Here is a 23,274-nt window from a genome sequence, read left to right as displayed (position 1 = left end):
GGGGAGGGGGACAAAAAACAAAAAACAAAAAACAAACAACAACAACAACAAATCAGCCTGTGCAACACAGTGAGACCTCCATCTCAATAAAATAGTAAAATAGAGATAAAATACTTGACACATGAAGAAATTCCTGTGTTCCCTTAATTAATACTGTAATGCTATCAATTCTCTTTGAAGGAACTCCCAAGAAATACTCAATTTAATACTTATGAAGGAATTAATACCAAAGTAAAACTCTATTCACCATTTTCTGTTAATCATAGCATATTCGTCCAAAACACTAAAAAAATTCTTTTGGTTCAAGGACAGGTTATAATCATTTGCTTTTGCTTTGCATTTGATATTTGTTATCTAACTCATCCACTGTTAACATTTGGAAAGATTTTCATAGGTTTGGCAACTCTATCACAATCAAGCGTATCCCACAACTGGCTCTTGAAGATCCATCAGAGTGAAGAAACAAAACGTGTAAGCTTCTATTTTATCTCAGTCTTTCAAAATTTATTTTGTATGTGTTTTATAATGTATATATAAATCACCCTAATAACAGTTTAGAGGTAACTGTTCCAAGCACAGAGTGATTTCTGAGTATTCTTTTAGTAGCTTTATGTCCTAAGGTACAATTTTCTACATGGCACGATTGCTCCCTTCCAAATGTCTAACTAGCATGAAAAAGTTGGTTGGGCCTCCAAGGTCTATTGCACTCTGTCAAGGAAGAACATATCAAATTATTAACTTTTAATACTGATTCATATTCTAGTTCATTAGTCCTCAACCATGGTGTCATGAAACTGGATTTAAATAGGTGGAATCAAAACTAGGAGGCCTAGAATTATATATTAACACCTTTATTTACCCTGATGTCTACACGAAACCTGGTCATAGTCATAGGAGAATGCCCTGTACAAAAATGCCACTCTTCAAGTGTGATACAATGGGAAGAAGAGGAGGACTACTCGGAATTCTATGGAAGCCAGCTTTAAAATTTAGCCCAGAGCAATCCCCCTATGATAACACGGACTACAAAATTCTAAAAATGATGCCAGTACATTGCCAATTAGTTACGAAATTGCTACTTTTAAAAAAATTGAAAAGAAATGCTATAAAGGGCAATAAAAATTTCAAGGGTATGTTAGTAATAAATGTAGCTATTACCTATTCTACTGGTTATTAGTACAAAAAAACCCAGCCTTTTCAACCATTCATTTCCAAACACTGATGGTTTCCGCTGCCAGACTACACACGAGTTTCTAATGGTCCACAGTAAATTGAGAATGAGAACAATGCAGTAAATTATTAATAAAACTACATTCCTTTTTTTAAAAAAATACTATTTTTCTTATGGTTTAATTATAAACATAATTTTACTTAAAAAATAAAAAGCAACCCTATTTGAAAATTGGCTGGTACCAATTTTATTGAAATAACTTTATTAATCTGAAATCTTAGTACGTTTAGGTTAAGTTATAAACACCTACTTCACTTAGGCACTGGGCCAGGAAAAGAACATAATGGCATATAAGAACTTTCCACTGGAGTGCTTCTTCATTCACTTAGATAATTACTAACATCCACCATACTAGACCCCTAAAGTGATGAAACACACAATAAATAGCAATATAGGCTGTTTAGTAATTACAACTAGTAATTCCGTCATTTTATAATAAAATTATGATTTAGGAAGTACTCCATGTTCTCCATGAGCCTTACTATGATATTCACTTACCAGACCCTAGTGGTTATTCCTTAGATTACATTTAAAATATTCCACATTCAGAGTTGTAGAGGCCTTAGACTATTATCTCCTCCAGGATTACTACTATTAGTCTGTCTTTCCACCTCCAGTCTCTTGTGCCAATCCATCCCAAACATAATAGTTACAGATTGGCCGGGTGCGGTAGCTCACGCCTGTAATCCCAGCACTTTGGGAGGCCGAGGCGGATGGATAAGCTGAAGTCAGGAGTTCGAGACCAGCCTGGCCAACGTGGTGAAACCTCGTCTCTACTAAAAATACAAATATTAGCCAGGCGTCATCGTGGGTGCCTGTAATCCCAGCTACTCAGGAGGCTGAGGCAGGAAAATTGCTTGAACCCAGGAGGCAGAGGCTGCAGTAAGCTGAGATTGTGCCATTGCACTCCAGCCTGGGTGACAGAGCAAGACTCCGACTCAAAAAAAAAAAAAAAAAAAAAAAAAAAAAAAAAAAAAAAAAAAAGTTACAGATTTACCTCCCCCAAAATACCTTACAACACTTCTCTGCTCAAAACATTAACACTTATAGACTGAAACCCAAATCATCAGTTTGGGCATTCAAGGCTTCCTATTATTTACTGATAGATCTCATTTCTGTTTATTCCCAACAAGTTTAACTTACTGAACTCTTTGTTTTAGTCACTGATTTTAAGAAGTACAAGTGATATAACAACAGCCTTTTTTTTTTTAGACGGACTCTCGCTCTGTCGCCAGGCTGGAGTGCTGTGGCGAGATCTCAGCTCACTGCAACCTCTGACTTCTTGGTTCAAGCGATTCTCCTGCCTCAGCCTCTCGAGTAGCTGGGATTACAGGCATGTGCCACCGCGCCCAGCTAATTTTTGTATTTTTAGTAGAGATGGGGTTTCATCATGTTGGCCAGGGTGGTCTTGATCTCCTGACCTCGTGATCTGCCCACCTTGGCCTCCCAAAGTTCTGGGATTACAGGCATGAGCCACCATGCCTGGCTAGCCTTTTTAAGGGCAAAAGAGTTACCGCACTAAATGTGCATCTCAATTTTAAGACATATTCCAGCCATAATTCAACTAAGCTGACAGCCCTTTAAAAACACAGTAATTGGGCTGGGTGCAGTGGCTCACGCCTGTAATCCCAGCATTTTGGGAGGCCGAGGCAGGAGAATCACCTGAGGTCAGGAGTTTGAGACCAGCCTGTCCAACATGGTGAAATCCTGTGTCTACTAAAAATACAACAATTAGCCAACTGCGGTGGTGCATGACTGTCTGTAATCTCAGCTACTTGGGAGGCTGAGGCAGGATAATTGATTGAACCTGGGAGGCGGAGGTTGCAGTGAGCCGAGATCACGCCACTGCACTCCAGCCTGAGCAAAACAGGGAGACTCCGTCAAAAAAAAAAAAAAAAACCAAAACCCACAGTAATTGGGCCGGGTGCAGTGGCTGATGCTTGTAATCCCAGCACTTTGGGAGGCCGAGGAGGGTGGATCACTTGAGGTCAGGAGTTCGAGACCAGTCTGGCCAACATGGTGGAACCTCATCTCCACTAAAAATACAAAAAATAGCTGGGCGTGGTGGCATATGCCTGTAACCCCAGCTACTCGGGAGAATGAGGCAGGAGAATCGCTTGAACCCGGGAGGAGGAGGTTGCAGTGAGCCGAGATCGCGCCATTGCACTCCAGCCTGAGCAACAGAGCAAGACTCCATCTCAAAGAAAAAACAAAACAAAAAAAATCCTCAGTGAGTTCCCTCAAGTATGTTTTATTTGGTTCTGGAATGCAGTAGAGATCATTTAAGATGCAGGTAAGGAAAAAATATTAATCACTTGTTTTGTGTGTTCTGTACTCTGTACTCACAATAAAGTGAACTCACTGTCATCTAACAGTATTAGAACATAATTTACCTGTTAACTTCTTTGCTGTCATTAGAAAGTAAGCTCCATGAAGGTAAGGGCTTTGTTTTCCTTACCAATGCAACCTGGCTGCTCTGAATAATACGGTGGGCATTCAAAAATGCTGTTGAATAAATCTGCCTGGAAAACCGAGCAATTCAAGATGACAGAAGACAAGATGCTTGCTCATCAGCAAATACCACTGAGGTCATGTCATGAGTGAGGAGCCATGTGAGACACAGAAAGCAACCTAGACAGAAGGAATGGGGTGTGTCTCCAACTCTGGAAGAACTCCAGCTTTCTTGCTAGATCTAGTACATGGTATATTCCCCAAAGTCAACTAATTTCTCTGTCTTATTTTTCATGCAGCTTACTTTTGTGTCAGGATAATTCTGTTTTAGAAACTGGCATTGGAACAAAAGGATATTCAGTTTTATGCCTCTTGCCTAAGCTACCTTTTATAATTTTAGATGTACATTCAAAACTACATTCGTTCTTAGGCATGGATCAAAAGAAGGTTGGCTACTTCACATATTAAAGAACAAAATCCAGGAGGCCACCACATACTTCAGAAAATTTTTATACGACTCCTAGATGTCATGCCATAGTGGCTGGTAAACTGCCAAAACAGAGGAAGCGTGCTTTATTTTCATGAGGTGGTGTTTTTTTTTATTTTTTATTTTTTTATGTAAAAGCATTCTGTGTTAAATTCATCAAGGAGTTGACAAAAAGCTACTTTCCTACACTTGACAGTAATATACTGTTTTCTGACATTCCTGTTATCAACTCCTCTGAAAATCTTTTAGAGATATACGACTATTAGTCAAAAAAAAAAAAAAAAGAGAGACTGGAATGTCAATATGAAAACCCTGCCAAATACTCTATTCTTTTCTATTTCTGCTATCTTGATATTTCAGGTAGAGTCTGAGAAATAGACAGGAAGAAATGGTATCGCCTGACAGTCAATTCTAACAATTCTTTAAAGAGAACATGGCAAACTTACACAGTACAACTGCATACTAGAATAAAACAAGGAAAGTACTGAAAATTCACCATGCAAATACTAATTGTTCCAGCAATTCTCTCATCTCCCTTATTTGTCATTAGCAAATATGTTGCTAGTGGCTCTCTTAAGAAAAAAATCCATTCTCTGCTCTCTTTTACAGCAACATTCTTTGAAAGTGTTATCTACAATGGTTCCTTCAATTCCTTCTGTGGCCTTCTCTCCTGAAACCACTCCAACCATGCTTTCATTCACCTTTTTCCCTCTACCAAAACTGCTCACCAATGTCTGCAACAACCCCGTCCCACTAAATTCAATGGTCTCAATTCTCAGCCTTCATCTTACTGATCCTGTCTGTAACAACTGACACAGACAACCCCTCCTCCTCCTCCAAAACACTTTCTCCCCTTGCCTTTCATATACCACACACTCTTGGTTTTTCTTCTACTTTATTGGTCACTCCCTTCCCAATCCTTTCCTCATCTTTCACAGGAATGAGGAGGAATACCTAAGCTCTGGAATACATCAAAGGGCTAATCCATATACCTCTTCTTTATATGAGCTCTCCAGCACTCTCTATTCCCTCCTCTATTGCATTTCTCTCTCCAGGATTTTTTTTTTTTTTTTTTTAAAGACAGAGTCTCACTCACTCTGTCGCCCAGGCTGGAGTGCAGTGGCACAACCATGGCTCACTGCAGCATCAACCTGGTGGGCTCAAATGATCCTCCCACCGCAGCCTCCTGAGCAGATGGACTACATGCGCTCGCCACCACAGCAGGCTTTTTTTTTTTTTAAGACATGGGGTCTCACTATGTTGCCCAGACTGGTCTCAAACTCCTGAACTCAAGTGATCCTGCTCCCTCAGCCTCCCAAAGTGCCAGGATTACAGGTATGAGCCACTGTGCCTAGCCTCTCTCCAAGATTTAATGCTATAGGACACACTGCAGAGTTCATTTGTTATTTTCTTTCTCTAACAACTAGAATATTTCATAGGGTAAGCACTTTTGTCTGTTTTGTTTAGTGTTGTATACCCAGTGACTACACAGATTTAGCTTGTTGCAGGAAGCCAATAAATATTTGTTGAAAGAATGAATGAACAACAAAAAAAGTGGTAATAGTAACAGCCACTTTGTACTAGGAACTTATCAACCAGACATCTCAATAAGCATGTTACATATATTTCATTTAATCCTCAAACAACCCTATGAGATCTCTGAGGCTTTGGAGAGGAGTGGAAGTCAGGGTGGTTAACATGCACCAAGTTACCAAACTACTAAGTGGTAGTACCATGATTCAAACCCAAGTTTATCATCTTCAAAGATAATGCTCTTAATTCCTGCATAGTACCAATTTTACTGGAATATTATTATTTCATTAGTTTTGGAATAAAGCCAACTGCTATTTGAAGAGTCAGCAATCTAAAATTCCCTGGAGTTGTGAATTAATCTCCATTTCCTTTGTGAAGACAAACTTTTTTTAAGTAATATCAATTTAAAAACTTTAGTGAAGATTCCTTTTTTTCTCAGGCAGGGCCTCACTCTGTCACTCAAGCTTAAGTACAGTGGCACAAATACAGCTCAAAGCAGCCTCAACCTTATGGGTTCAAGCAATCCTCCTGCCTCAGCCTCCTGAGTAGCTGGACTACAGGTGTGCACCACCATGCTTAATTTTTAAATACTTTGTAGAGATGAAGGTCTCACTATATTGCCCAGGCTGGTATTCAATTCCTAGGCTCAAGCAATCCTCCCACCTTGGCCTCCCAAAGTGTTGGGATTATAAGCCTGAGCCACTGCACATGGCCAAGATTCTTTTTTAGGGCAAAGGATTCTGTACTGCCATTTTCAGTGATAACAGTGAAGGTGAGAGGCAGTACTGTTAATGGCAGTACTTAAAACTTTCAATCTCTCCCATTTCTATTAAAAAGCTCAAGACAATGGTTTTCAAAACTAGCTGCAGAGTCACCTAGGAGCTTTGTGTTTTCTGAAAATAAGATTCCAACACCCAACTCCAGAGCAAACAGGGCCCAGGAAGCTAGTATTTTATAAAGCTCCCCAGAAGACCGTGGTGGTTAGCCAAGTTTAGAAAACACTAAAGTTGGCAAGAGACTATCTGAGCATCTGGCTCACTGCTTGACAATGACCAACTCTCATCTGTACCGACCTTCTTGGAAAGAGGAACGATGCTGTTGGGTCGAACAAGCCTCCGTTTCTTACAGCTCAGTACAGGACGTGTCCGGGCTGCCACACAGGTGCCATCAGATGACGAAGAGACAAGATTCAGTCGTTGCTTCTTATGTAATTGTTCCTCAGCATCAGAGCTGTCACCTGGAATGTGGTCTGCCAAGACAGGCTGAAGACTATACAAGGGGAAGGAAGAATATTCTCAGAACACACAAAGAAACAAACAAACAACAACAAGAAAACACAAAGAAACAATGCCTCTTATACTGGTTCAAACTCTATTTGCTAACGTTCAGACACAAAGCAGCATTCTAGAGCAGAAGCAGGTCTCCTCTTGATGTCTGCTAATCTACCTGTGTGTGCTTATTTTTGTAAGGTTCTTGGTGCACATTAACTACATCATGTCTGAAAGATAAAAAAGTCAGTAAATAAACTCAAGTTCTAGTGACTGAGTTCTCCTCTACATCAAACATATGAGTAAATAAAGTCTAGAGAACTACAATTGGTTAGAAAATGATGAATTCTGCAAATGTTAATGGGCTTCCTTAGAATCAGTTCTATGAAACCTGAATTTTAAGGGTGTTGTACACATCATTCACTTGTACAGGATCTCCCTGAATCTTCTGTTTTCTCCCTTGAATCTTCATAAATACAGATTTACAAACATAGCCCTTGGAGATCTAATCTGTCCTAGAGCAGAGAGGGTTAATATAAACACTTCTGAGGAATTTCTGCAAGATTAAAACAATAATAATTCACAGTAACTGTAGTGTCTTTTATTTTACTCCATGCCCACTCCATTTTAGTAGGTAAAAGGAAAATACACAATTAATTAAAATGCACTGCTTCATTATACAGTGAAGATTAAAAATGTTACTAACTGATAAGGCCTCCGCTTCTTTAAACCAGGGTCAGTCCTGGCTAAAGAGAACTAAGAGCTCCAAAACACCTTTACAAGTCTACTAAGTGTAGGAAGTAGAAGAGCTAAAACTTACGTGTTAATAACTCCATTGACAGGTCTGAGTGCTCCACATGATTTGGTAGACAGTGACTCTGAAATATGACCAATAATAGGGGCACCATGGTTTTCCAATGGCTGAGAAACAGACTCAATCTAGGTAAGAAAAAGGAAAAAAAAAATTAACATGTACCCAACAGCACCCCTGCCTGAAAAGCACCGCCACTTCATTTGCACAAAGCACCTAAAACTTCTGATGATCAATTTGAAAAACAAAACTTGAATGACTGAGGAAAAAGAAAGTAAGAGAATCAGTGGTCAGGTATGGTGGCTCGCAACTATAATTGCAGCACTTTGGGAGGCCAAGGCAGGAGGATCGCTTGAGACCAGGAGTTTTGAGACCAGCCTGGGCAACATAGCGAGACCTCATCTCTAATTAAAAAGAGAGAGAGAGAAAGAGAGACGTAGAGAGACGCTGACAGAGGGAAGGAGAATATGACGTTAGCTTTTGCTTTGGGGGAAAGAGGGATGAGGAATCCAAATGCACAGACTAAAAGTAAGCACCTATTGACAGGAAAATGACCTCAACAATTCTATGGAACAGAAGCTTGGCAAAACAATTACACAGTAACATAAGCCTTCAACTAATGATTAACAAGGATATACTAACATCAGTATCAAGATGACTAAGAGGAAATTTAAATGTAGTTAATATCTGCTTAACTCTAACAGGGTAAGCTAGAAGCTTGTTTTCTAAAAACTATGCTTGTTTAAAAATATACACACAGGCCGGGGATGGTGGCTCATGACTGTAACCCCAGTATTTTGGGAGGCAAAGGTAGGAGGAGCTCTTGAGCCCAGGAGTTCAAGACCAGCCTGGGCAACATGACAAAACCCCATCTCTACAAAAAAATACAAAATTAGCTGGGCATGGTGGTGCGTGCATGTAGTCCAAGCTACTCAGGAGGCTGAGGTGGGAGGAGGATCACCTGAGCCGGGAGGCAGAGGCTGCAGTGAGCCATGATCATGCCACTGCACTCCAGCCTGGGTGACAGAGTGAGACCCTGTCTCAATGAATAAATAAATAAATAAACACACACACACATTTTTCCCTGACGGAAAACAAAGTTAATAAAATCTCAATGAATCTAATTATCTGATGCTATCAGATACTAACTATTGTCTTTAGAGTATTCAAATCAAATATGTTTAGAATATAAAATGAAATAACAGATGAGAAAGAATATAAAAAGTTTGATTTGCAGTATTCAAAACAAATTATATATTTACTAGGCTCAAAAGGGATAGGAACAGTATGAATGCCAGTCATATGGCACCTCTGAGGTATAGGCAATAAAGCAACAGATGCAGCTGTCCCTCAGTTCTAGCAATTGTTGAAATATCCCAGAAAGGCTATGGGTCTTTGACTCCTTACTTTATTTTTTTGAGATGAAATCTCGCTCTCCCACCCAAGCTGGAGTGCAGTGGCATGATATTAGCTCACCATAGCTTCCACCTCCCTGGTTCAAGCAATTCTCCTGCTTTGGCCTCCTGAGTAGCTGGGATTACAGGCACACACTACCATGCCCATGTAATTTTTGTATTTTTAGTAGAGATGGGGTTTCACCATGTTGGCCAGGCTGGTCTTGAACTTCTGACCTCAACTGATCTGCCCTCCTCGGCCTCCCAAAATGCTGGGATTACAGGCGTGTGAGCCACCACACCTAACCTGTCTCCTTACACTTGAACTGACTCTGGGGCACGCTGAAGTTCTCTTTCCTATAAAAGCTTTCAAGGTAAATATTCCTATAAACGCTTCCAAGGTAAATATTTTGAGGCTGAAATTCTATTTTTCAATATTGATTTTTTTTTTTGTCTTTATACCCCCAAGGAGAAAACACCAAAGGACTGAACCTGAAAGTAGTCCTAGACAAGCATCAAAAAAGAACAGATTGAGGTTGGGTGTGGTGGCTCATGCCTGTAATCCCAGCACTTTGGGAGGCTGAAGCAGGCAGATCACCTGAGGTCAGGAGTTCGAGACCAACCTGGCCAACATGGTAAAATCCCATTTCTACTAAAAATACAAAATTAGCTGGGTATGGTGGCGCCTGTCTGTAATCCCAGCTCCTCCGGGAGGCTGAGGCACGAGAATCACGTGAACCCAGGAAGCGGAGGTTGCAGTAAGCCAAATCACACCACTGCACTGCAGCCTGGGAGACAGAGACAGAGACTGTCTCCAAATCAAAACAAAACAAAAAACAAACAAAAAAAACAGATTGGGAAGATAATCTAAAAGTTTTAATACAAATTATCCTAAAATACAGATCAAACTACATACACAGACAAGTCATATAAGTATGCTACAATGAGTGAACACTGAGAAAAGGCTGTCTTTTTTGTTGGATATCCTGTACATCTACTAAGATATCACAAACATCTTGAACAACTGTCAATGCTATCAAAAATTATAGTAAATCTGGTATAGACACATTGCCTTAAGCTCTGCAGATTTCCCTTGGAAAGCAACACGGTATTAAGCAGCAAGAGCTATAAGGATATTCCTATCTTCTGACAAAATCTTCTAACCAATTTTTAAAAATCTACCCTAAAGGAGTAACGCAACAAACACACCCCCAAAAATCTTATTCACAAAGGTGGTCACTGCAATGATATCTATCAATAATCTAAACACGCTCAATAGTTATAAGCATTATCACTATAGTTATCAGTTGTGGTACACCAAATCAAAATATTAGAAAGAACCATAAAGGATATTTCTTCTCTTACGCAAGAAGAGATTTCAAGAGAAAAAAAATACAGTTTAATACAGTTGTAGTGACTAAAAATATACATACACAGATAACAACAAGACAAAGAGTGTTACGGTTGTAAAACTATTCTGAAATTTTCTTTACATTTTAGGTAATAGTTTTATTTAAAAAGAAACCCCCATAAAACCAAATACCCTCCTGAATGCTAGTAAGGATTTATTACACAGGGGAAACCTCTAAAAGGCTAAACAAATATGGTATGACAAAGAACAAGAAAAATCAAAAGAATTTAAGATTCAGGTTGATATTAACTAACAGATGTATAACTTCAGGCATGTTACAGGTTTTCTAGATTTCAGAAGTTCTGGTTCAGATGAAAAAGTTTCCTTTCAACAGAAAAATGCTGTTTAAAAATGCTGTTTGTTTTTATTTTGGCATTAAATTATGGCAGTGATTTGATTTATATATCCACGTGTTCTAGAAGGCACTACGTTTAAGTAATGGGTTGACTGACTCTCCGTTTGATTAAGTTTTTCTGGTAGGGATTATGAGATTTAACTGCAAGGACACTTGTCAAGATAAAATGTTGCCATTCTCTAACAAAGTCTCATTTCAAAACATTTATCTTTCTTATAGAAAGTCTAAAGAAGAATATGTAAAGTAAAATCACCAGTAATGTCACCATCCATATAGCTAACTACTACTGCTATAACAGCCTGTCTTGTTTCTCATGTCTTCGGGTGTATATACTTAAATGCTATTCAGCTTTAACATGAATGTTATTGATTTTCTTATAGAAACCTGAATCTTCCTGGAGTAATTCAGCCCCCAAATCAAAATTGAAGTCAACAGGGAACACCTTATTAACATGGAGATGTTGTCAAGAACATAGAAGTATACAGAGATCAAGAGCATAAACATCAGAAAGGGACTGTGGCTGGCCTGCATTCCCAGCCACACAAAAGGAAGCACTGGATACTCAGGAAGGATCTACTCAAGATCTTGCGAAATTCTGTAATCAAGCTAGTATCCAAAAGCAGGCATTTGGACATGTCCTGCAACCCATCATCAATGCAAAGAGCTTAAAATATTAATCCCAATCATAGTGTTCCATTTGGAAAAAGAAAAACATAACACACAAACACATGTAATTTCACCTAGCTCCTTAAACGCAGGCACTCTCTCTTGAGAAAAAATGAACACTTCCTATCCTGCAGGTCTAAAAGGCTGCAAATGCAGAGGATAGAGAAACATTAACAAACACTTCAGAAATATTAAATCCGCATACTAATTTCAGCTTCATTATTACTACTGCAGTGGTTTACATCATTAGTGTTTTTAGAAAACTAAAGCATGACTGAGATATCTGCTATCCAATAGGCAACTGCAAAAAGGATGAAAGAACTTAAAGACTCTCCTACCTAGAAAATAGGGATTATCATTGAAGCTTCCATTTGAATTTTATTTGATGTTCAGATGAACTCAGGGTTTACGCATCCCACAGCCAGAAAGAAAAGAGTAGAAAAGCTAAAGTGGTAGACAGAGTACCTCTGTAATCCCCTCCTCTCCAAAGCAGGGCCCTAAGGGGATTATCTTTTGGAGTGATCTTACAGTTAAAGGTAGCAAGGAGGGTTGCCGAATTGTTCCCCCCACCCCGCCCCGATTGAAAGGGCCAGGTGTACAGCATAAAATTACTAACACAGCAATGGGATTCAAATTTGTTATTCACATAAAGCAGGCATCTGATTCATTACTCCACTCTCTGGGCCAGATCAAGTAAGCGTGACAAAGAGGCCTTGAACGAAAAGCTAAGACTAAATAGTTTTTATGGGGGTGGTTTTTTCTAGGGTCTAAGAACCAATGTCTACTAGATTTGTTTTACCAAAAAGTAGAGAGGGTTAAGGGGTAAAAACAGAGAGCCACACACTTAAAGGCGCACAATAAAATTAAACTCTACCTGCAAATATGTATTTTTACTTTATTCAATTAATACCATGTCACACCTTCTTGCAATGTCATTTTTTAAATGTATCACATTCGTTTGGCTAGAAAAGTCAACAGTTCAGTTTTGGTTACTTATTCCCTTTCTGACAAACATTAAAATGGAAAGAAAATGCTAACTGGGTGACAGGAATTTAACTTTTATTCCTGGCTTAAAATAGTTTTTGACTTTGTATGATTGATTTCATGTCTCAAGCCCACCCCACCCCCATTTCAATGATACTGAGTATAGTTTCGCTTAAATTCACCAAAATATTGCTGGCCTATAAATAGTCCATTAGCTAGCACCATGGCCATAAAATTGTACTAAACAAGGAGTGGAATGTTCTGAAAATTCCATTTTCACCAAGTTATTGCCTAGGCTTTAATTTCTGCCTATGTGGGGCTATATGCCTCACTTTCCTGCTTCTGCAGGTTAAGAAAAGAAGAAAATCTATACAATTACATGAGAACACTTTTGAATTCATTTTTGAAAAGTTTTGATTAGCATAATGCTGTTACTAATCCAATGGTTCCTAAACCTAAGATTTATGTTTACCAACACTTGAAAATAACTATCTAGAATTTAAAGAAATATAGCAAATGCAAAAATGCATCTTCTTATTGTTCAACTTATTTATCCATAGCCCAATTTATTATAAAAGACCTAACTTGTCAGTGTTTTCTAACACTGTGGGTCAAATATTTCTCGGCCAGTATCTACCCCTTTACCTTCTATCCCAAAACCCTTGTCAGGCCAATGAACCACTCACTGTCCCTAGTGACTGCAAAACTTCAAAGAAGGGAAGAGTATTCCCACTTAAACCAATGGAATGAAGATGTATCTTGGACTGTGTAAAAAGAAACAGCAATAGCTTACATTTTTAGCGTGCCTTTCTTCTGAGAAAGCATTAGCTCTTCACTTAATAGTACACTTGTTTTTCTCATCACTTCTGTAAAGTAGGACGAGTAAGAAACGGGTAAAGGAGCAGGATCATTTTACAAACAGAAACTAACACACAAATAATGTGTTACTTGTTAATTGCCATAGAAGCAATGCTTTCGGCTAAACAAAACCCTCCTTAACGTCAAACCTAGTATTTTAAAAAATATCCAAGAAGATTTTTAAAAATATATACACGTGTCTGCTGCTCATCGGTGCAAAAAAATACAGGAAAGATAATCCAAAACGTACTGCAATTGCTAACCTACAGGAGGTTGAGTGAGAAAAGGATATAAAGAAGAATGTATAGCTTTTTAGAACCACAGTAATGTTTCCCATACAGAAATAAAAATTAACAATGCGGGGTGGGGAAAACAGGGAAGGCTAGAATTGAATATTGTAGTAACAAATGAACCTAACTGTATTACAAAACAACATAACCATACTGAAAGATTTGATGGAAGGAAATAACTAACCTACGTAACTTCAGAAAACTGTATTTCGACTGTGTAACAGTTAACATACTGTACAAAAATATTGTATTCTAGTTAGTAAATGTGTTTTCACAGGGGTATTAGATGACAATTGTGAGACTATACGGGTACTAGGATTAAACGAGCATCAATAAGGAAGGGGGAAGGCTGCTGTGTTGAACTGGTATGAACTTACGGTTTTTTATATATACATACATACAGGTTAAGTAGATACAGAAATATAGATGTGTGTGTATGCATGTGTGAGCATAGATACATATGTTTCCTTGCTTTGCCTTTTGAGACATCCTAGAAGCAGTGACACTTACGAAGTAACAATGAGCACAACTAGTACTCAGATTTTAGTTTCTAATAAAAGGAACCTGAGCTGAAGTAGGCAAAATACAAGAGGAACCTGGAACATCTAGTAGTAGAAAGTATTTCAAAATATAAGCGGTACATGCTAAAAGGACACAGGAGCCAATCTGAAAGAGTGCCCAACACCCAAAGTTGAGATAACTTGAGCAACTGTATAATGGTAATAGGTTATAATCTATTAAATAAAATAAATATCCATGGATCCATCCTAATATTCACAACTGAGTGAATGAATGAATGAGTAAATAAATGAGGGGGGAAGACATCTCTTCCTAACAGAATTCCATTTAATACAGGTAGGAAGTAGAACAATCACCCTTTAGAGTAAATAACACAGCAATAACTGCTGTAGGAAAAAGCCATCAGTGAACAATAAAATTATGGGTAAAAATATAATGAGCAACAGAATATTTACATAGTGTCTCCCTATAAGACAGTCATTTATTCCAGCCGAGGCAAAATGGCAAAACCTTGTCACTACAAAAAACATAAAAATTTGCCAGGCATGGTGGCACATGCCTGTGATCCCAGCTACTTGGGAGGCTGAGAGATGGGAGGATAGCTGAGCCAGGGAGGTGAAGGCTGAAGTGGTGACTGTGACACTGCACTCCAGCCTGGGTGACAGAGTGAGACCCTATCTCTAAATAAATAAATAAATCTATCCTCTATTGTCGCTTATTACAAAGGGAAAAATGCTAATTTTACAGAGGAGAAACCTGTCAGGCACCACCTTAACCAAGGGAACAAACCTATCATCACTATTAGAAAGACAAGTCAACATCATGAACCCCCTGTGGTGTAGAGAAGGGTACAATGTCTTCTGTGACATTCCTGTAAAACAATGCGTAACCTCTAATAATGAGAAAACACCAATTTGTGGAACGCTATACAAAATAACTGACCAGAAATCTTGTATCCAAGTAATGAAAGACAAAAACTGAGAACTCTCACATATTGAAGGACACTTAGAGACGCAAAAACTAAAAGCAATGATAGATTCTGGACAACAGCAAGGACAGTAATAAGAAAACTAATAATATAGAAATTCAAATAAAGTATGTCTATTACTTTGTATAAGTTCAATGTTAATTTCAATGTTAATTTCGTGGTTCTGATAATTAATGATTATTGTGACAAGATATGTTAAGATTAGGGAAACGTGGGTGAAAATTATACGGAGACTCTGTACTACTATTTCAACATACACACTCTTTCTTTCTGACACAATCTCGCTCTGTTGACCAGGCTGGAATGCAGTGGCACAATCTTGGCTCATTGCAACCTCCGCCTCCTGGGTTCAAGTGATTCTTGTGCCTCAGCCTCCCGAGTAGCTAGGATTACAGGCGCACACCACCACACCTGGCTAATTTTTGTATTTTTAGTAGAGACGGGGTTTCACCATGTTGGCCAGGCTGGTCTCCAACTTCTGTCCTCAGGTGATCCACCCACCTCTGCCATAAAACTTCTGAAAAAGATTACATAAGTGGCATTACACCTCTGCCTCCCAAAGTGCTAGGATTACAGGCATTAGCCACCTAACCCAGAAAATATTCCTTGATTTGCTCTATGACTCAAAAAAGGTTCACCCATGCATTCAGTCTCCAGTTCTTTTGCTCATAGGTTGGGTCCTTTTAGAACAACTTAGTTCAGTAGTATCTGTACTGTATTCAAGACCCAAGCAGATATATACTGGTTCTGTCAATAAACAATCATCCTGTTTGGAAATAAAGCAAAAAGACTATGTATCCTTGCAGTGTACCACTGGGACATTACCTAACAAGCCCACCTAGGAATCATCTGACTCTCCATAAATTATTTAACTTTGTTTTACCTACTATCTATAATTGATTAGGGCCCAGAAGTCTTACTGGATGTTTATTTTAAAACGCTGACAAGTTAAAGTTGGTTTGCATCTTGTTGAAAACAATGTCCAAAGTTACAGCTTTATTGTCCTATAGGATATTAATAACTTTTGTATGCTACTGAGTAATCATATTCCTACATTCTTCCTTTTTATCTGGTATTAAAATACTGCTAACAGTTTGGCCACCATCATGATTCCCTCGTCATTCAGTAAATCACTATATATTTAGGAATTATGTCTAGGCTGGTGCAGTGGTTCACACCTGTAATCCCAGCAGTTTTGGAGGCCAAGGCCAGTGGATTGCTTGTGCTCAGGAGTTTGAGACCTGCCTGGGCAACTTGGTAAAACCCCATCTCTACAAAAAATACAAAAATTAGCCAGACACGGTGGCACATGCCTGTAGTCCCAGCTACTTGGGAAGCTGAGGTGGGAGGATCGCTTGAACCTGGGAGGTAGAGGCTGCAGTGAGCCAAGGTCGCACCACTGTACTCCAGCCTGGGTGACAAGGTAAGACCCTGTCTAAAAAGATGGAAAGAAAGAGAAAAAAAGAGAGAGAGAGGAGAGGAGAGAGAGGAGACAAAGGAGAGAGAGAGAAAGAAAAAAAGAAAAGAATTATATCTAATGTTTTGAAACTATATTTTGACAATTCTAAAGATACTGATTTTTTTGTTAATTCCACCTGAGTTTCAGAAATGAGAATACAAAAATTAAACATAGCAGAAAATACCTCTGACATTATTATTTTTAAACTACAAGTCTTCAAATATATTTTTGGGTAATAAACAAGGGCAGTCCAGGAGTTTGAGGCTGAAGTGAGCTATGATTGTGCCATTACACTCCAGCCTGGGTGACAGAGCAAGAGCCTGTCTTTAAAAAAAAAAAAAAAAAAAAAGGAATAAATACACCTACCTCCATTTAGGGAAAAATTTAACAAAATGGAAAACAGGCTGGTTACATGTGGGTATGAAAACTTACAGTTGCCCTCTGTCCTGGGAAACCTAATTTTTTTTTTTTTTTTTTTTTTTTTTTTTTTTAAGCAAAACTGAGAAAAGTCGCTTTCCTAAAATTTAAAACAAAACAAAACAAAAAAACCTGGGGAACAAACAAGCAAAGTTAAATACTGCCTTCTTATACAGAAAAACTTTGCCTGGCAATTGACACAAGCACAGCTTTGCAAATATTTGGTATTTTAAAAATTTAAGTCAATAGCTTTTAAGAAACATATGCTCTGCAGCCCATTCTACTAATAATAAACAATGGAAATGTACTGTCCCTGCTCCCCCCACCCCACCCCCCAGCCCCTGTCTTCTCTAACACTTTCTGAACGCTTTTCAGAAAGCATGGATATACTCATAAAGGGTAGATAATTCACGAAGGGCTAATCTCTCCTTGACAAAATAGTGACAGTGTATACTTAGTTGTTTTCATTATTTATTTTACTCAGTCCAAAAAGCATTCTATTGCAGTGTAGAAACTAGTATGGCCAACACAAAGGGAAAGATAGTCTTGACCTTCAAGAATCTTACAATTTAATACACACACAGGAATCTTACAATTTAACACACAAGTAAATGAATGAAGGGTAGGGAAAGGAACAAGCTCCTAAAGAGTGTATGTGTACAAGTGAATCTGTACAAACTATCTCACAATCACTGTGGATTTTTTTAAGACAATGAGAATCAGTAACACAATGGAGGACTGTTATGCCCTGTCCTTCAGAAGTGCTGAGGTGAGAGAAAACATGACTATAGGGAGATTACTCAAAAAAGTTTGGAATCCCTAAATTCTATATACAGATAGAACTTACTCCTCTATCACATATGCCTCATGTTTCATGTTTCCTGTACCCATAACACCAATTTCTCTATGTTTCCTTTCTCATTTAACAATTTTTACCCTGATTAGACCATTCACTAAAAGTTTCATTAATAACTTAAAAAAATACTGTAAACAGCATGCAATGAACTTATATCATAGACTTAAACAGTGGCAAAACTTGGCATTCTGCTCTTTAATTTATTCAAAACTACTTTCCAGTTAAGAATTATCAATCTTCTAGTGCCTTCACATTTATCTCTAGCAACAGTGGCTGGCTTTCAAAATTAGGTGAGAGATCTTTCCAAGATCTAAACATCTCCAATATCTGCCTCAGAGAGAATTTAGTTTCTACCACATCATGAGTTCCTGCTAACAATGATTAAAATAAATAAAAGAACTATAAGGTTAGTTTATTTGCACATACAAGAACAGCTTGCTTAACTCACCATTTAAAAAGCCATCACTTCATGCTAGCTTTATTATCTGAAGCATAATCAAAATAATAAACTATTGTTGTGGGACTTTGGAATTTATAATTAAGTTATGGAGACTTAAATCAAGAAGTATGAATATTCATAAAACCCAGTAACCTTTTAGGCAAAGTAAAAAAGTGAAAGAACAAGTGCTCTTGGAATTCAGAAAGAAAATTAACTATGGTATTGAGAGAAACCAGGAAAGAGAAGGAATCACAGTAGAGCTAGGATACAGCAGGAAAAGAGAAAATGACAGTTTAATGCTCATTATAGAATAAGAGTGAGTCACCCATAGAGACCATTTTCAATGTTCTTGTGAATTTAACCTCTAGTCTAACCTTTTAATGAAAAGGCTATAATATATTAGAGTGGCCCAGAAAGGTGACCTTATGTCTCAGGTGTCAGAGCCACACCCAGGTCTGCTGATTCCCAATGATACTCCCTAATGCCCTACTTGCTCTGGCTGTAGCGTCTTGAGAGTTGGAGCTGCTTTTAATCCTATGGTCAGCTACACAGCTGCAGGAGGGGCCCAAGGTTCCCTATTCAGGAATTCAGATCTTAAAATGCCAAAAGTGATAAAAGTAGATATAGTTCCCCTCCTTCAGCCAATGCAAGGATCCTAGTTACAGAGAAGAAACGGTGTGCCAAAACACCCTTAATTCTCACGCATTTCACCCTTTCTATCTTTTATACTTACCAATTTATCAGTCCCATGATCTGTCTTCACCTCAGAACTAAGTGGAAGAAATAAGTCTGTTGTATGCTCTGGGGGAGGTACCTCCCCAAGAACTATCAACCCCTGCAGGATAGAGAGGAGAAAAATAGCGTAAGTGAGCAGTATAAATTTCAAATTTAATTTAGGAGTTAGTCTCAAAAGGACTATTGGTGTACTAGAGGCCCCCTCTTCCTTATCCTATGGTTCAGAAACAAACTACACCAGCAGCAGCTTTGTTTTCCCAAAGAGTTATTTCAGTAAGAGGCGGACCCAGGCTCCCCTCTCTGCCACTTGACTGCTCTGACCTACATGGCTCATCAACCATTTAGCATCTTTATTCGTATCTTTCAGATATGAAATCTTTACCAGATTATGGCATTTTATACCATATTACTAGACTCCACTAGATTAACAGCAGCAATGCAGTTTTTGTAGCCAGCAAATGCAGTTTTTGTAGCCAACAAATGCAGTTTATGACTAAGCTGAAAATGCTACTATTCTTAATCATGTACTCCACCAACTATACCTGGACAAACAAAACTGAATGAAACAAATGTGGAACAGTTCCCTACAATTTATCAGAAACCAAGAGCTTCTTAAAAGCTGGCCCAAAGGAACCTGCTTTTCATAAGCATAAATATTACTTCAGATTAAGCTCCTGCTTGACAATTTCAAATTCAGACCTTTGGAAATTCATTCCAGGAAACAATTTACATAAAAAGAAATTAAAAATGAACCCACAAGTCCTCCCCATTGTAGGTATAATGAACCAGGATGGGTAAAGGCAGAAGTTACCTTATTATGAAAAAAACAAAATACTACACATGAATCCCACCATGTATACAAGAAGAGGTGACAAAAATAAGGCTATGACACTATATAACCGCAAGACTGGGATGCAAGTGATCAGGGTTCCCAATCTCTTTCTCTGGTCTAAAAAATAGAGATCTAACTAGATTAAGAAGCTCTTAATGGAAATTTTATATCAGAATCACCTGGGGAACCTTATCGACCTATACTGGCTTAGGTCCAACATCTACTCAGTACCTCTGGGGGTGGGGCCAGGTAGTCTACCTTTTTAAGGGGGAAGAGGGGCAGGGCATGGTGGGTACATGGAGGTGGGTGTCTTTCTCTCTCTACTCCCCCACCCCGCCCACCCCACTATGTTACCGAGGCTGATCTCAAACTCCTGGGCTCCAGCAATCCTCCCAACTCAGCCTCTGGAGTAGCTGGGATTACAGGTGCCCACCACCATGCCCAGAGGTGGATATTCTACTATTCTTTAAAAGCTCCCCTGGTAAGTCCTAAACTCGTAAAGTTGAAAAACACTAGACTTGATTAGTTTGGGCTCAAAGAACATCCTAAAGTATAGATTTGGGGGACTAGGGATTGTGACTATTAGTCTGAGCTCTCTAGGCCATACAACAGACTCTTATGAGCCATTAAACCAGAGGATCCATCCCTGGGGGGTCCCTGTAACTAAAAAACCAATAAGAAATACGAGCTGCAGAAAAGGGGGGGAAACATTAAGAAAGAAAAATGGAATTTTATTTCAGTTTTTAAAAAAGAAGTATGTATCTCTTTTTCTCTTGAAGCAAAACAAGCACTGCCTACCTATTCTGGAATATGACTACACTTAGCCCATAACAAAAATGAATTGGAGAGTCCCAGCATGGTGGCTCACACCTGTAATCCCAGCATTTTGGGAAGCTGAGGCAGATGGATCACCTGAGGTCGTCAGGAGTTCAAGATCAGCCTGGCCAACATGGTGAAACTCCATCTCTACTAAAAATACAAAAATTGCCCAGGCGTCGTGGCACATATGCCTGTAGTCCCAGCTACTTGGAAGGCTGAAGAAGGAGAATCGCTTGAACTCAGGAGGCAGAGGTTGCAGTGAGCCAAGATCGCACCATTGCACACTAGCCTGGGCAACAGACCAACACTCTATCTCCAACAACAACAACAACAACAACAACAAAAATGAACAGGAGGCTGGGTGTGGTAGCTCACACCTGTAATCCTAGCACTTTGGGAGGCTGAGGTCAGGAGTGTGAGACCAGCCTGGCCAACACAGTGAAACCCTGCCTCCAGTAAAAATACAAAAAATAGCTGGGCGTGGTGGTGAGCCCCTGCAATCCCAGCTACTTGGGAGGCCGAGGCAGGAGAATCGCTTGAACCTGGGAGGTGTAGGTTGCAGTGAGCCAAGACTGCGCCATTGCACTCCAGCCTGAGCAACAAGAGCGAAACTCCACCCCAAAATTAAAAAAAAAAAAAAAAAAAAAGAATTGGAGTCCCCTCAGAAACAAGAGAAAGGCCATTAACTAGTAAGCAAGAAACATTAACCCTAGCCTTTAAAATGAGGTTTCTCTGGTTAAAAGAACTTCTCTTCAAAATATTTTCTTCCCTAAATCAAAAGCATAAAATATACCTTACAAACTTTATCACGTCCAAGTAAAAACTATTTGCAAAAGATAGCTATCTTGTACACCATTGCCTTCTCGAAACGTTGTATTCAACAGATATTCCCTGCTTAAGGGCCCAAACTGCCTTCCTGCTTCCTGTACAAAGCAAGCCAAAAATCATTTTATTATTCAAATTTTCCCATAACCGGTTCCTAAATTTTTAAAAGATCAATTCCCAACTATTTTCCCCAAATATTTCTGTTAGTGTTATACCAGTCTCATCATCTCCTAGACAAATGTTTCAATGTATGTGAAGCTGTTGCTGCTGCTGGAGGTAGGGGTTATTAGTCAGTAGAAGGTTAAAAAAAACTGAATTAAAGGTTAAAGCATGAGCTGTTCATCTTTATTCATACTGATTTTTATATTTTATCAGTCCAAATTGCCGTTCGTCCTTCCAAAGAGATTTTCAACAAGTCCCACCTCCTTCGAAGAAAATGTCCTGGGTTAATGAGTTCCTACTTGCTTTATCCACACTGCCAGACCTCCTAAAGCATGGTGATTTTATCTTACATTCTGTGTATTTAAATCTCATTTCCACAGCATTCATAATCTTATGCCACATTATTTATTTCACTTATTATTGCCTCAGTTTCTTGTTTGTTGAGACAGGGTCAAGCTCTATCACCCACACTGGAGTGCAGTGGTGTGGTCATGAATCATTGTAACCTCCCCCTTCCGGGCTCAAGTGATCCTCCCACCTCAAACCCATAGATAGCTGGGATAACAGGTGCATGCCACCACATCCAGCTAATTTTTGTATTTTTTTGGTAGAGATGGGGTTTCACCAAGTTGCTCAGGCTGGTCTTGAACTCTTGGACTCAAGTAATGCACTTGCCTCAAACTCCCAAAATGCTGGGATAACAGGTGCAAGCCACCACACCCAGCTAATTATTCTATTTTTTGGTAGATATGGAATTTCACCATGTTGCCCAGGCTCGTCTCAAACTCCTAGACTCAAGCAATCCACCTGCCTCGGCCTCTCAAAGTGCTGGGATTACATGTGCAAGCCGCTGCACCCAGCCTTTAATTGTTAACTAATGTTAGTTTATTGAAGATGTGGACGAAATACAAATATATTTAAATGCCCCATGTCCCTTAGCAGAGTCATACACCAAGAAAATAAATGCATAGCAAATATTTGAGTTGTATAATTTTTTTCCTAACAGGAAAATATTAACTTTATAATAATTATAGCCAGAAGATAAATAAATCTAACAATCAGATATAAAATTACTCCTTCAATTTTTCTTTTTCAGTTAGATGAAAGTAAGGACACAGTCAGTATTTTCCAAAGGGAAGAATTTTTCCTTAAACTACAGAATAATTTCTAAACACAACCCTCAGATAGATTATGAAGACACCTTCTCCTAAGAGAGTATAATAAAACTTGGTAGGGACCATCTATTCATCGACATAATTTTACAGACCCACAGAGGTTGTAGATCAAAGCTTATGTCTCTACAGGCCAATACATGGCAGAACTGGGGCAAAAAGCTGAATCTAACTAATATTTCATTTCTCTTTTGTTCATTTAAATCAATCATTTATCCACTCATCAGCATTTGTTAGGTGCTAAGGATACAAGAAAAAATGAGAGACCTATCCCTCTCCCCTAACCCATCCTTCAAAGTGCTTATTACATTC

At 38.8% G+C, this 23,274-nt stretch overlaps 1 protein-coding gene across 7 annotated transcripts in view; it reads right to left on the bottom strand.

Annotated features, from left to right (window-relative positions):
- KANSL1 (KAT8 regulatory NSL complex subunit 1) overlaps nucleotides 1-23,274 on the bottom strand; it is a 191,920-nt gene that overhangs the window by 30,142 nt on the left and 138,504 nt on the right. For 6 of the 7 annotated variants that reach the window (XM_030799940.1, XM_030799942.1, XM_030799944.1 and 3 more), the window contains 3 exons: nucleotides 19,151-19,252; nucleotides 7,791-7,909; nucleotides 6,776-6,971 (listed from right to left, as the gene is read on the bottom strand). In XM_030799940.1, the coding sequence (XP_030655800.1) occupies nucleotides 6,776-6,971; nucleotides 7,791-7,909; nucleotides 19,151-19,252 (417 nt within the window). The remainder of the gene's footprint in view (nucleotides 1-6,775; nucleotides 6,972-7,790; nucleotides 7,910-19,150; nucleotides 19,253-23,274) is intronic. The other variant, XM_030799943.1, reaches the window with a different exon arrangement.

This window comes from Nomascus leucogenys, chromosome 19 (assembly GCF_006542625.1).
Source record: "Nomascus leucogenys isolate Asia chromosome 19, Asia_NLE_v1, whole genome shotgun sequence".
In the NCBI taxonomy this organism is placed as follows: Eukaryota; Metazoa; Chordata; class Mammalia; order Primates; family Hylobatidae; genus Nomascus; species Nomascus leucogenys.
The sequence above is the reverse complement of the archived record's forward strand: the minus strand, read 5'-3'. Positions and strand labels throughout refer to the sequence as shown.